Source organism: Phaseolus vulgaris, chromosome 7 (genome assembly GCF_000499845.2).
Source record: "Phaseolus vulgaris cultivar G19833 chromosome 7, P. vulgaris v2.0, whole genome shotgun sequence".
NCBI lineage: Eukaryota > Viridiplantae > Streptophyta > Magnoliopsida > Fabales > Fabaceae > Phaseolus > Phaseolus vulgaris.
Window position 1 is genome coordinate 37,394,793 of NC_023753.2, and position 15,318 is coordinate 37,410,110.

General features: G+C 27.7%; 2 protein-coding genes and 1 pseudogene across 2 annotated transcripts; 2 read left to right on the forward strand and 1 right to left on the reverse strand.

Annotated features, from left to right (window-relative positions):
- Window positions 1–4,008: 4,008 nt before the first annotated feature.
- On the forward strand, window positions 4,009–7,285 carry LOC137828361 (heat stress transcription factor B-3-like). The gene is made up of 2 exons (XM_068634893.1): window positions 4,009–4,346; window positions 6,736–7,285. Exons 1-2 carry the CDS (start codon window positions 4,047–4,049, stop codon window positions 7,105–7,107), a joined length of 672 nt encoding a protein of 223 aa, XP_068490994.1. The 5' UTR covers window positions 4,009–4,046; the 3' UTR covers window positions 7,108–7,285.
- Window positions 7,286–8,419: 1,134 nt separating this feature from the next.
- LOC137828362 (albumin-2-like) lies at window positions 8,420–10,088 on the reverse strand (annotated as a pseudogene).
- Window positions 10,089–12,966: 2,878 nt separating this feature from the next.
- LOC137830563 (coniferyl alcohol acyltransferase) lies at window positions 12,967–15,032 on the forward strand. Its single transcript, XM_068637991.1, has one exon. It carries the CDS (start codon window positions 13,047–13,049, stop codon window positions 14,403–14,405), a length of 1,359 nt encoding a protein of 452 aa, XP_068494092.1. The 5' UTR covers window positions 12,967–13,046; the 3' UTR covers window positions 14,406–15,032.
- Window positions 15,033–15,318: the final 286 nt, after the last annotated feature.

The following is a 15,318-nucleotide window of genomic DNA, read 5'->3' on the forward strand; positions in this document are numbered from 1 at the left end:
TTATTTTAACTTAATTTTACAACTATATGGTAGAAAGTGGGCTGGGCTTTTTTTAAATGATTACAAAAATTGTTTCTTTTTTCAGTTTAGTGTTGTTGGAATTTGTGATTGACCATATTAGATCAACTTTGATTAAAATGTTAAAAGATGGATGAATTAGTTAAAAATTAGACATATATTGTTCTATTTTTCGCTAGTTCAATAAGTAATTAAGTTATTAAGTTCTGAAGGCTGCATATATTTTGTATTATTCTATTTTATTATTGTTTTTTAGTTTTTAAATTGTAATCGTTTTTCTAAGTTACTTTTAGAAATAGTTGAATATTGTTATTGAAAGAATTTGTCAAAAGAAACTATGAGGTCTAAAATAGAAGAAGACAAAATAATAATAATAATATTTGTTCAATGTAGTCCTACACTGTTCACTGTTCAGGAGTTAAGTCTAATAACAACTTATATACTCATTCCTCTTTAAACCCACTGAAGCGTCTGTTAAGGATAAAATTGTGACGAAACACCGACATCCGAAACGAACAATATCTCACTAATATTATTGTCTTTCAGACTATAATATCCGACACTGAAGCGGTAATTGACCCTAATGATGCTATCTTTCAGACTTGAGGTCGAAACAATCAACCTAAAAAAAAAATTCACTTTAGCTAAATTATTATAAACATTGCTTCAAACTATAATATGTATTTAACCAAATCTATTAGTCTTGTCTAAGTATCATTTTACATCTTCAAATAATTGAATCATACATTTTGTTAGCCAACATCTTTAAACTCTAAATAAACCACAAAGAAATATGTACAACACTAGTTATAAGTATTTTTCATGGTAGTATGGGAAAGTTTATTGGTGTTTTCTCTGCATTTCTTGAAGTTCAGACTACTACTATGGTTCATGAGTTTTATGGAGTTATACATGTTATGCAGTAAACTCAAAAGATGAGGCTTACTAAAGTTTGACTTGAATGTGATTCTACCTAAGTTTGTATTGTGTTTATTGCTATGATTAATGTTATGTTTTGTAAATGTTTCGTAATCGGTGAAATAATTGTCTTAATTACTGTGAGAAATTCAGGTTTAAGGTTACCCATATTTGTTGTAAAGGAAATGCATGTGCTGATAAGTTGACTAGTTTATGATTTATTCATAGAAAACATTTCATTGGTATAATAGGCTTCTATCTAGTCTATTCTTAGAATTCTTTATGAATAGATATAGTCTACCTATATATCGTTTTTGTTAGCATATGGGTTTTGGTCTATTCTTCCTATATTTTTGTATTTTTTTTAATAATATTTTTTTCATGTGATGACAGATGATTGTTGTTACTTAAGGTGTCAACTTAGGTGAGATGTCAAGTTGTATAATAATGCCTAACATAAAAGCTTTTATATAAAAAAAAATATTGAGAAATGCTTTGTTACACGAATATCTTATGCAAAGTTAGATTAAAGGTATATAAGTAGATTATTATTTTATCTTATTTTATCAAAGGAGTGAAATTGGTGAAATGCATTAAATAAGGATGACTCCAATCCATCCGCTAAACAATAATAATAGACATTAATTCAAAACTACATCAATTGATATCAATTAAACTTTTTTTTGTCAATTTCAGTTTAATTCTTTTATAAATTTTGACAAAAAAAACATAAACATGTATTAACTAAAAAAATATCAATATTATTTTTAAGTTATTGACCATGTTTGATATTTATTTTTATTTTTATTTGATGATAATTGAAGTTGTTGTTGATATACTATAACATATGCATGCCCTTGCATTTATTAAAAATTAGGATTTTGTATATTTAAGTGTAACCGAATGCTAAAGTAATAAACTTATCAAGAAAAAATATAGAATAAGAAAGTTGACTAACATACAAACAAAAAGACTCACAATAACAATAGCCAGTATCTTAAAATTTCGAGTTAAAGATAAGATTGTAATCTTTTATATAAATTTGTTATCCAAGAAGTTTTTGTTTAAATTGAAAGATGAAAGATGAAAGCTAAGAATTAGAAATAAGAAGAAAATAAAAAAAGTGAATAAAACTAAAATATTTTTGGGTTAGAAAAAAATTGTTTCATTTTTATTATTTATATATCATTATTATTATATTTATAAAAAATATTTTAAAAAAAACAACATAACTGATTATATACTCAATTATAGACCCAGTATGAAAGGAAGAATATTTAAACCCAGTTTTGCATAAAGTCACTTTCTGTGTAGAAAAACTGAAAGCTTTATAGACTTCAATGATTCAATAAATGAATATCAACTAAATTGGATGGAAGAAGTTGTTGGTAAGATATTGAAATATTATACACAAAACTTCATCACACCTATAACTTCACATCTAAACTACTTAAACTACCATTATATTCACTTAAAATATCTGTTTTTTAACTAACTATTTTAGTGTGATAAATTTTTTATTAGACTTAATTATTAAATAATAATTAATATAAAGATAAAAATAATTAGTTTTTATTATTAATATAAATTTATTAAAGTAATTTTTAAATTGGTATCTAATGTTAATTACCACCAAATGAATGTTTGTTACTGATCACTCTAAATTCTAAATTAGTCTTTAATTAAAAATTAGTAATTTGTTTAAAATCTAAAATAGTTAATAGTTAAAATCTTGATAATGCTAAATATCAATTTAGAAATTATTTTATAATTTTTTATTAATAATATAAACTACAAATATTAATAATTGTTTGTTTATAAAATAGTATATAAGTTAGTTAACTAATTATTTTTTGTTTTTAATAATTTTTTATAGTATTTAAAAAAAATCCTCAAATTAAATAATATATGTTTTTAATTTTTAAATACGGAATATTTGGGACAAAAATATTTATTTTCAAGAACCCTTTTACTTTTTAAATAATAAATGAGATATGTTAAAATGATTTCTTTAGAGTTGGAGATTGAATTCATCCCAATATTTAGATTAAAATTATAATTACATCATTTTACTATTTCAACAACAATTATAATGCATTATTCTCATAAGAAATCAAATCCTAATAAAGTGGTATACAGAATAAATTTTGATCATAGGAACCTCACCAACCCCTCTTAGCATGTCTTTTAATTTTCAATTCACTAATTAATGTTCAAACAATTTGATATCTTATATAATTGGGTTTTCTTGCTGATAAAAAAAATTGGGTTTTCTTTATTTTGATTCTGATGTTGCAATTGCAATCAAATTAGTGAAGTTAACTTCACCACCTTATCGACTTTAAATTAATTATTGACGAGATATTATTGTGTATTTATATGCATTTAATATATATATATATATATATATATATATATATATATATATATATTGGGAGGAGTACACATTTTATCATTAAATTATTATTACTTTATAAATTTTATTATTGAATTTTTTCACATATTTTTTAATTAATCTTTTTTAACAAATTTTCAGAAAGAAAGATATAAAAAACGATGAAATATGTGAAATTAAAAAAAAAAGTAATGATAAAATACACATTGAATGATAAAATTCATAAAATAATAATAACTAAATAGTAAAAATATATAATTCAATCAAAATAATTTTATCTATTAGTTTATAATAGTTTTTTTTTTGTCATGAGAATACGTTTAAAATATATCCTAAAAGTAAAAGACTAACTAATTATACGTTTTTCCCCTTAACTTACCAAATATAATTAATTTTTAAAATTAAGAATATCTATTTTAACTTTTAGCTTTGTGAATTGAAAAAGTTGTTCTATTTATTCAATTATTGAGATATTAATGTGGGTATCGTAATGAACAAATTTTGATAAATGAAAAGAAAATGTAGTAAATATTAGGTCATCTTCCCAATGAAGAATGTCTAACTACTATGTACTTAATAACATTATAATAATACGTTGTAAAATGTAATGAAGATGAAATAAATATTTTATGATTTGAAAAAGAGTTGTGTGTAGTAAAGCATGTTGTTATATATTAAGAGGGAGAGAAAGGAGAAGAAGAAGAATAAGAAGGTCATGAACTGTGGAGTTCATCACCATCAACCTTCTTCAATCTCTTCTCTCACATCAGTCTCAGAAATGGAGGAAGAAAGTGAGACAGGGTTGTTGCAGTGTATGAGGAAATTGTCAACACCAGCGTTCTTGTTGAAGACATACATGTTGGTTGAGGATGCTTCCACCAATGATGTTGTGTCGTGGAATGATGATGGAACAACGTTTGTGGTGTTGCAACCTGCTGAGTTTGCTCGTGATCTTCTTCCAACTCTCTTCAACCATTGCAACTTCTCTAGCTTTCTTCGCCAGCTCAGTACTTATGTACGTATATTAATATCCATATCAACATCCACACTTTTAACACACTTCCTCTGTTAATAATTATTCTACTTTAACATTCTTTCACACATGTTAATAGCAAGAATAAATAATATGCATCGCTTTCTCAATAAATGCATTAATTAGACAGGTATAAAGTACTTAATTGATGAAAGTGAAATTAAGAGAAGAAAATTTGGTGTTAAAAGATATAAGAACATTAATGAAAACTTTAAACTTTAAACACTTAATTTAAAATATCTTCGGTCATTGAACTAGTGATGTTATAGGAGGGAGAGTATTGTTGATTATTTTGGTTGAATTTTATAATTTTTTTTTGGAGATCTCATCGGGTAAAGGTATGTATATTTTATAATATATATAAGTGAGTGCAAACATCACAGTATTGAATTAAACTTAAAGTTCACTTTTTTAATATGGTATCAGAGTAATTTAAAACCTATTATAGTTTGTTGAGTTCATTAGACCATCGAATCATCTATTATATAGTCTCACACACTAATTGGTAGCTTCGACGTGAGGTAAAAGTATTGGAGATCTCATCTTCTCCAGATAAAAACATTTTATAATATATAACTGCAAAATCTTACGAGTCAGTTTTATAAAATTGAGTTAGACTAAAAATAATTTTTTTAATAATTTTACTTAGTCTTACTAATAATTAACTAAGTCTAAGTAGACTCTATAATATATTTGAATCAATTAAAGAATGTGTATTAGCAAGTGTCTTAGAAGATGTGTTATTTTTTTTATTAATTAGAAAATTTGTTACTAATGAAGTATTTTTGAATTCTTTTTATATAACTAAAACTGTAATTATTTTGGAACGAATGAAGTAATTATATTAACAAAATTTTGAGTAAATCTATAACATTTTTTAGTTATTAAAATTTAGAAATAAGAGTAAGTTGGATAAAAGTGAAACGTAGCTATCCATGGTTGGTGAATAAGTTGACCACTGTAGAAGTTTTTAGTGAATAAAGAAAATAAAGAATTTTTTTTTTTTTGTTTCCACGAGTTCTTGATGACAGAAACATATTAACTGCACTTGTTTGACCTAATAAATTTAAGTTTGGTATCTTAATTAAAATATTAATAGATCAAAAGGACCACTGAAAAAATTGCTTCATATAATACTAGTGTAAGTATTCTTCTTCTTTGACTAGTCAAATTATTATTTTAACTAGGGGTTTATAAATTTGAAATCTTATTATTATTATTTTAATTGCATTATTTTATTCCATATTTTTAATTTCAAGTATTTCACTTTCATTTAATTAAAATGACTTCAGTTGTTTCACACTCTCCTTAAGTATGGACTTTTATATATGATAATATTGTTTAATAAAACTTATATTTAAAATTATTTTTTAACTAAATAACAAACTCTTCACATTCAAAATATATATTAAAATTAGTTGATATAATAATTAATTATTTTTTAAAATTAATTTTTATTTAATGTTTTTTTAAGTATAAAGTGACCTTATAGATTTGTTCGTTATAATGGTGTTTGACAAATAAAATATATAATTTAAAGTTTTTGGGACAATTTCAAAGACAATTAATTACCTTTATTAATCAACACCTTACTTAGTTACTTACACCAACCACATGAGTTATGGTAGGTAGCCTCCATATTTATATGGGCAAAAATGACACAATCAAACTATTAGACATTATATTATATCTCCACCTTCTTAGATAACAAAAACTATTATATTAATAATTAATATTTTGTGATAAAAATATTATATCTCTTTCTTTAGATCATTTTTACTTAATAAACTAAATAATTAGGTATTGTATGTATGGTGTCAACAATATGATACTTAGATAATTCATTTTACAACTAGTAATAGCTAACCTTGATATATTTATTAATATATTATACACGAGAGAAATGTATTAATATATTGTAGTGTTAGTGTCCTTAAAAAAAGAGTGTTAATTAGTATATATCAATATATTATTTATTATCTTGTTAGTAATATATATATAAAAAAAACTTAATCATGTCAATGATATACTTAAACTAAAATATAAAAGTGATAAAATAAAATAATAACCAATTTTATAAAATGAGATTGATGAAATTCATGTTCTAATAGGATACTAAAGTATTGCTGATAAAAAAAAAAGATATTAAAGTTTACTTTTAAATAATTGTTGTTGAGTTTATTGAATCACTAGCTATTGGTTCATGATGAAATCATTTATAAAATGTCTAATATAGTAGATTTCATGTTTGAGATAACTAATTTTAATTGTAAGATTAAATTAAGATAATTATACTTATATATTTATTTTCTTTAAAATATCATTTTACTTTGAAAAAACACACATGCACCAATTCATGATCCATATATAGGGTTTTCGTAAAGTTGCCACAAGCAGATGGGAGTTTTGCAACGAGCGATTCAGAAAGGGTGAGAAAGAACTTCTATGCCAGATTAGACGTAAGAAATCACGCGTGAGGAAGAGACAACACACCAGTAATATTGATGAAGATGAAAGGTTCTTAGTATCAGCATTTTCTTCAGATTATGCAATTCTGATGGATGAAAACAAGCGACTGAAGAAGGAGAATGGGGTGTTGCACTCAGAGCTCACAAACATGAAGAGGAAGTGCAGGGACTTGCTGGATTTGGTGACCAAATATTCATGTGCAATGCAAGAAGGGGTGGATCAGAAGCCATTGTCGTTTCGGCTGAGATTGGAAGAAGTTCAAGGAGAAAGGTGAAGAAAATAGCCATATATAAGTCAAAGCACAAGCATTTTTTTTCAATCTCATATCATTATAGATTTGTGATATTATGGTTAATATATTAGAACCGAAGATCTCACGTCAACTAGATATAAGACATTTCATTGTATATAAAATGAATGTAAAACTTATTTTATGAATCTGTTTTATAAAATTGGGTTGGACTTACAATTCACATTTTAATATGATATCAAAATCATTTAGACTTTGTTTGCATCCGAATGAATAATGTTCACTCGGATAGAAAAACAAAGATGTTTTAGTTTGTTTTTGGTGATTTAAACAGATTGAAAGACGATGATTTGCGGGATGAGGAAGAAAAACAGCCTCAGTGCCATGCGAAGAAAGACAACGAATGTTTGCCAAAATTTACACAATATGGTAAAAAGTCAAAATTATCCTCAATAACTTTTTAAATACATAAAATAATACTTTATATATTATATATTTATAATATAAATATAATAAAATAATTTATAATAATATAATATAATAGTAATAAAATAAATATATTTATATAGTAATAATAAAAGAAAATAAACTAGTATTATAAATGTAAAATATGAAATAATAATAATATATTTAAAATTTAAAATTTAATGTTTTATGTGAAGAAGAAAGGTTAAGTAAGCAAAACTTCATTCATATGAGAAATTTATGGATGTGCGGTATCTAACTTAATCTCGTTCTAAAAAGGTTATAACGAAAGTTTATAATTTTATTATAATTATAATGAAGTTATATTTTTTTATTCTATTTAATATTTGACTTTCAATCTATATTTAGATTCTTAACATATTTTTCATGAGATTTTACCTAATTAAAATAATGTAATGTACTTTAGGGGAAAAAAAATGAATGAGCAAAACAAATTGAGGAAAGCTTTCATTAGTCGTTTTTCGTACCTAAAAAATACATATATATATAACCAAAACTATTTTGAGAACTCATTACAAATTTAGAGTATAAATAATTAAAAATTAAAATCTTAATATTAAATAATTAGAAGTTAAAATCTAATATAAATAATTGGAAGTTAAAATTTTCGTAGCTAATTAGATATAATACAAATTGTTTGAAATTCAATTTGCTCTAAATTCAGTTAAAAGCTTCAAGCAAAACCACCAATTCTGTTCGCCAGAATCCGTAAGACTGCTATTCGAAAATCGCAAATAAAGAACTGCACCGATGAACTACAATAGATTCAATTATATTTCTGCATTTTTCAATATTAAGCCAAAATCTCAAATTGATTAACATAAACCGAAAAAATCTTTTCACCCCTATCTGAATTCAATAAATAATAATAAACATTAATTAATATACTCCTTTTTTCTTTAAAGAAGTATAAATTAATAACAAAATAATAAATAACAAAATAAAAACAAGGTGGAGTTAGAAAATTCCACAATGTAACAGGTTGTCACATAGAAAAACAAATATCACATATTAGTGAAGAAAAGGAAACTCATCTTCATAACCAAATTCTATAAGTCCTTTATTATCGAGAGGCAGAATGCCTCTTAAAGATGACCAACCATCAACGATGGGCTTCACAACATCCACAAGAGTGTGATCTTTAGTACCTGGGCTGAAATTCATAAGTACATAGTTTTCTCCCTTAAAAAGATAAACTTGATTCTCCTTATGAGAAGTGAAACACCCATCAATTCCATCTTCAAATATGGTACCTTTCAAAACAGGAAATCCCCTTTTAATCTTACGAATGGGTTGCTTGGAATCATAGTCTATGCGAACATACTTATTGCCCTTGAATAAGTAAACTTCTTTTCCTATGAACGACCTGAATGCAGAATTTATGTCATGCTCAAACACGTGTTTTGTAGGACAGGAAACATTTCATCAATTTCGGTAGAAGGTGATAGGATCTTGTCATTAACATAGTCTATCTAGGCACAAATGTCGTAAGAGAAGATATATGCTTCGTTGCCTTCAGTCTCAAAGGAACAATTTATTCCATATGCTCCAAATGACCCCCAGTGATTTAAAGTCATCCTTGATATAAGGCAAATCTGTCAAATCTGATCATCTGTATGTATCATCTGTATGTGTGTTGTCCAGGACTGTAATACAACCGCATATACTGGTCTTGTACGAAGAAATAAACTTCATTTGTTCTTGATGAACGAAATGCAGAATTTATATAGCATGGTATCTCTAGACATCCCCGAAAATTCCAGTGAATTCTAGCATCCCTATCCGGATCCATTCCCTTACCTATATAATCCATTTCCATACCTGCATAATATAATAGGAAGTTCTTACCCTGGGTTCAAGGTAAAGTAAAGGGATTGATAAATATGATCTTAACAAGTAAAACCAAACCAAAAATCATGTACACCAAAATCATCCTAAAAAAATGAATTAAAAAAAGACCCTTTCAGCATAACAAACATGAGTTTGTTAAACATTCTTTAAATGTTAAACCTTAATAACACACTAAATCAAATTAATCATCAAAACCAACCAACTGCTTCACAACATCATACATCACTAGCCAAATGGAAAACATTAGGATCATAAACAGCAATCCAAATACACTGTTACGGCAAAACCCTCAAAATAAGACGTAAATCAAATTCAGTTACACACGTGTATAATGCAAACCATGAGCGTGATCAAAACGATCATCAGAAGCAGAAGCAGAATCATAAAATAAAGAGAAACAAAGACAGAATTCGAGTTCGAGGAAAATCAAGATGAAAGAAATAACAGGCAATTAGCACCAGAAAACATCATCAACCTTCTATAATTCAGATTTCTATGAACAAAACAAAAGTTGAATACAATGCAGAATTCAGAAACACTAGTGGTACCTGATATTAAGAAAGGGGAAGAAGCTAGGGTTAGATTCCTATTTATACCGTTATGGAGTGAAGTGATTGTTGCTTTCTGTGTCTGCAAAACTCTGAGGTATGGTTGCGTTTGGAAGAGAAGGGATCTATTAAATAGGGAACTTGAGAGAGAGCGGCACGTGCGTTGTACATGCGGAAACTTTTCTTTCTCAACAAGAATAAATAAATATCTAGAATCCTCTTTGTATTCCATAACATATTTAGATTTTATGATTATAATTATTCATTGCAAAAATAAACTTATTATTTTGATCACATTATTGTTAAAATAAAGGGTTAAATACATTTTTTTAGCTGGGGAGTTTTTGTTATTTTTTTAAAAAAATTACATAATGTTATTTTGGATTAAATAGGTTATTCAACATTTGACATGTGAATTTAATTAAGTTATATAGTTTTTTTATTTTATTTTAAATATATTTTTATTTTATAAATATGGTATATTAATTTTCTCTTTAATTGAAATTTTTTAATTTTTTAGTCATTTGATATTTAATTATGTTTAATGTTATTTTAGTTTACACGATTAGACAAGATTAATGAAAATTGATAATGTGAAAAGGGTGATTTACTCAACATTATTCACTTATATTTAGTCTAGTAATATTTTATTTAAAATTTTATATTAAATTTATTTATTTCTTAAGATAATATTTTAATCCTCCTGCACAACAATGAGTTTGTTGTGACAAAAAAATCATGTATTATAGTTATTTGGCTTTGTTGGATCCAAATTGAAAAAAGTAAGGCATCTTGAGAAAGTTTCACGTTTCCATTTGTACATTTAAGTACTAATTATTTAAATTTTAAATTTAAAAATATAATTAATTAATTAAATATTAATTTAAAAATTATTTATTGATAATAAAAATTAATTTAAAAATTAATATTTTTTAAAAATTAATATCTAATTTAATCAATATAGTAATTAATAATTTGTTCTCTTTAAAATTAATTTTTATTTAATAATTTTTCTTGTATTCTGTTTAGGGTTTTAATATTAAAGATCCATATGGACATATATGATAAAAGCCGGTGCCAGATTGAGAGAAAAACAGCATAGAGTGAATTGTAACCCAATTAGAAGAATGGAAGGTACTAAAAAAGTATGCGTGGTTAATTCTACCTTTTGAAATTGAGAATAATCTGCTCAAACTCTTATATATTGAGGTGATATCTTATATATTAATATTTCGTTCTTGATTGATACTGATAAAAATCTTGATAGTGAGGAAAAGGAAAAGAGAAAGTTATATGTAAGAAAATGGAATGGTTGGGGAAAAGTGAAAAGTGGTTGTAAGCATAAGATGAGAAGATGTTTGATAGAAGGTGTGAAGCGAGGAGCACTAGTTAGTAGTTGGTGGTGTCTAAGATCAAGAACGTGCCCACACAAACCTTCACTTTCCTCCACTATCACTCCATTTATACACAACTAAGACACCTCTTTTAAATCATTTTTTTATTTAGGGTTAGGCTATTTAGCTGAGCTTCTCTCAAGCTGAAAAAACCCATGAATGGCAATTATTTCCTCCACAATATCACTACACCCAATTTCAAGTTTCTCAAAAGACGAAAATACTCCTAAATAAAATGGGTATATATTCTTTTTCAGAAATGAATTTTTTGTATTATGAATTTTTTATCCAAAATAGAATTTTGATTTTTGTTCTAGATTTTAATTTTCAGAACACAATGTTCTTTTCTGAATCTATTTTTTCAGAATGTATTATTTCCTGTTCTAGATTTTATTTCTAGAATAAAGGTATTTTCAGAAATTTAAAACTATGTAGGATGCAGCTTCAAAAAGATTGGATGTAGGAAGCATTTATCCAAATGAATTCTCTTTGGGATGAACTCTTTTTGGACTTTTTGTTGTTGTTTGTAATGGATTGGTAAAAAAAATTCTTCTTACTCTTATTTATATTATTTTTTTATTATTAATGAACAAATTTATTTTTTGGATTATTTGTCTAAAAGAGAGTTTGTGGTTATTATAGTTTTACTCAACTTTTACAAAATTGCATCCTGGGAAAGATAAGATACCTATATAATAAGAAAATTCAACATTTTTTAGCAAGACTAAATTAAACTTACCCTCCTTGTCAAATTTCTCTCCACAATTAATTTTTCTACCCTTACACTAAGATATGATGTTTTAATAAGTTATTTTCCATATTCAACCAATTAACAATTTTTTAATATATTAGTATAATAATAACATCTAAGTCAATTATATTTTGCAAGTAATTAAGTAGTTCTTAACTAGTATTCATTGCCTATATATCAATACTCAACATTATATTAACCTTTTTATTTATATGAACGTATATCAATACTGAACATTATATTAACCCCTTTATTTATATGATTATGTGTTTTCCCACAGCGAGGTTCTTTAACAGATAAAAAGATAGAAATTTGTGTTTGTATACAATCTCAAAAAACCATATGTATAAAACGCAATTTACTCTTGGTTGTAGTTAAGCATGTTTTCACGTGTTACAATTGAAATCAGAATTATAAATGGGTTGAAACTATAAGATTCGGACACTCCTCATAAACTCCTCCTAAATGACTGTGTTCGTGTCGAACACACATATTGGACATCTACACTTATATGATACGCATGTCCGTGTTTCTCTCATTGTCTATGCTATATAGTGTAAAAAAAAAAGCATGTGAGAAGATTAACTAAAGAATGCATGCAAATGTACCACTTCCACAATTATGTTGCCTGCCAAACTTGACCAAACATTTGGTGGAAATAAGCACCAGCTTACCAGAAAAGGAGTGGCCTCATGAGATCAGCTCTTAATCATGAGACACGGTAATGGTACCGTATCATGGCCTACTCATCACTTCCATTCAATAATGTGTGATTAGAAAGCACTGAAGCATTGATGTCATATCCACCAAACTTTCACTGTAAATATGCTATATAATTGGTATATACCACGTTTCATTATTTCAAATCCATTATGAACCTTAGTGCTTAGCCCTGAGAAAATATCACAGAGAAACACTATCCTCCTTTGAAAAATGTCAGGCATTCTCAAAAAGATTGCTGCTCCAGAAAATTTTGATGTTAAGCTGAGTAAGAAAAGTGTTGTGAAAGCACTCAATCCTCCAGCAGAGCCATTTAAAATCACTCTCTCAAATCTTGACCTGCTTTCAGGTCGTTTTCCTGTTACATACTTGTATTTCTACCGCAAACCACAATCAGATAACTTCAAGGCTTTTGTTGATGCTCTTAAAAGCTCTCTAGCACAAATACTTGATCACTATTATCCCTTTGCTGGCCAAATTGTTCAAAATCCCAAAACTAGTGAGCCTGAGATCATATGTGACAACAATGGTGCTCTAGTCATTGAAGCACACACAAACATCCCAATAAAGGATATAGACTTTTATAATCTCAATGAAACTCTTCAGGATAAGGTAGTCTCAGTTGAACCAGATTTCCCCACGCAAATTCAGGTGACTGAATATTCATGTGGAGGTATGTCTATAGCCTTTACTTTTGATCATGCATTAGGTGATGCCAGTTCCTTTGGTAAGTTCATTGCTTCATGGTGTGAAATAGCTCAAAAGAAACCACTCTCATGCGTACCAGACCATACTAGACACCTGCGTGCACGTTCTTCTCCCAAATATCAACCATTCTTGGATCAAAATTTTATTAGGTGCACCATGGAAGAGATACAGAACATGCCAATGAACCAGATCTCACTGAAACGCCTTTATCATATCAAAGCATCAAGCATCAACATGCTGCAGAAACTTGCTTCTGCTGATGGAGTCAAGAAAACAAAGATCGAGGCTTTCTCTGCGTATGTATGGAAAATAATAATTGGTACTATTGATCAAAGGCATGAAAAGTGCAAGATGGGTTGGTTGGTGGATGGAAGAGAAAGGATGGGAAGAGGTGAGAATCTGATGTCAAATTACATTGGTAATGTGCTATCCGTGGGATTTGGGGAGGCAAGCATTCAAGAATTGAAGGAAAGCTCTATATCAGACATTGCTAACACAGTGCATGAGGCAATTTCAAAGGTAAACAATGAGGTTCATTTCTTGGACTTGATTGATTGGGTTGAGTGCCATAGGCCTGGTTTGATGCTAGCAAAGGCAGTGTTGGGTGGAGAAGTACCAACCCTAGTGGTGTCCTCAGGACAAAGGTTTCCTGTCACTGATGTTGACTTTGGATTTGGGAGTCCCTTGCTAGGGACAGTTTACACTACCATTCCAAGGGTAGGAGTTGGTTACATGAACCAAAGGTTGAGTGCCAAGGGTGATGGTTCATGGACTGTGTCTGCCATCTTGTGGCCAGAACTGGAAGATGCACTGCAGAATGACCCAATTTTTCACCCCATGTCTGCTTCTCATCTTGAACTTTAGTGCAGTACATTGCTTTCATCTTCTTTATGGTTGGTTCAGTATCAGAGTTTGTCTTTGTCAGTTTTTTTCTTTAGGAAGTATTCCAATAAATAATGCTTACCTTGATCTTTAGTTGTCAATAATGGTTGTGTAGTTGCTAAGCATACCAACACATCAACCGATAATACTTAAAAACATGGAGGTATTCTGAAAATACCAAGCTTGACTTACATTTACATACCAATAGATTAGTTGGGGACAGCAGGAACAGCACTTCTGCAAACAAGCATATGAAGAAGATCAATCAAGTGGGCTCAATTACCGTTACACAATAGTGTGACAAATCTAAATCCACCTCTTGATGAAAAAATAATTGAAATCAAAGTAAAGTTGGTGAGCAGCAAATGCCCATCAGATCAGAAGTACAATGTTTCATTTCCATGGACTCTCCCGGGGGAAGTAGTATATATGTACCACCATGCTCTATAGTTAAAATGCTACAGCAAAAGAGAAAGACAAATAAGCAACAGACATTGAAAAAGTTCGGGAAGGGTAGAAATTGGAATTGATTTCTCCAGTTTTCATGTACTTTTACATTATTTGGCACAATGAGTTTGTCTCGCTATGACAAAGGGTATGTTTTGATGAGCTTTTGATTAAACACTTGTAAAAACAAAACAAAAAAAGGAGATAAGCTTTATAAGCTAAAATTAATATATATATATATATATACTAATTATAAATAAGAATTTTAAAATTTATATGATAGTTTATAGAGAAGTTTATCCAAATAAACATAGAATCACTTTATTAAAGTGTTTGTTTTTAATATTACTCAGTTTTTTTACCGAATTCGTTTACTGCTTCTACAAACTACGGAATTTGTTCTTTGACTGTCATTTTTTTTCCTTTGTTGATCTTAATTTTTCCCTAT

What these genes read in the sequence shown, in the direction of transcription:
- LOC137828361 (XM_068634893.1), top strand. Translation starts at nt 4,047, where the DNA reads ATGAACTGTGGAGTTCATCACCATCAACCTTCTTCAATCTCTTCTCTC. An exon ending in TTCGCCAGCTCAGTACTTAT is followed by an intron (nt 4,347 to 6,735) that starts GTACGTATATTA and finishes ATCCATATATAG; the next exon opens with GGTTTTCGTAAAGTTGCCAC.
- LOC137830563 (XM_068637991.1), top strand. Translation starts at nt 13,047, where the DNA reads ATGTCAGGCATTCTCAAAAAGATTGCTGCTCCAGAAAATTTTGATGTT.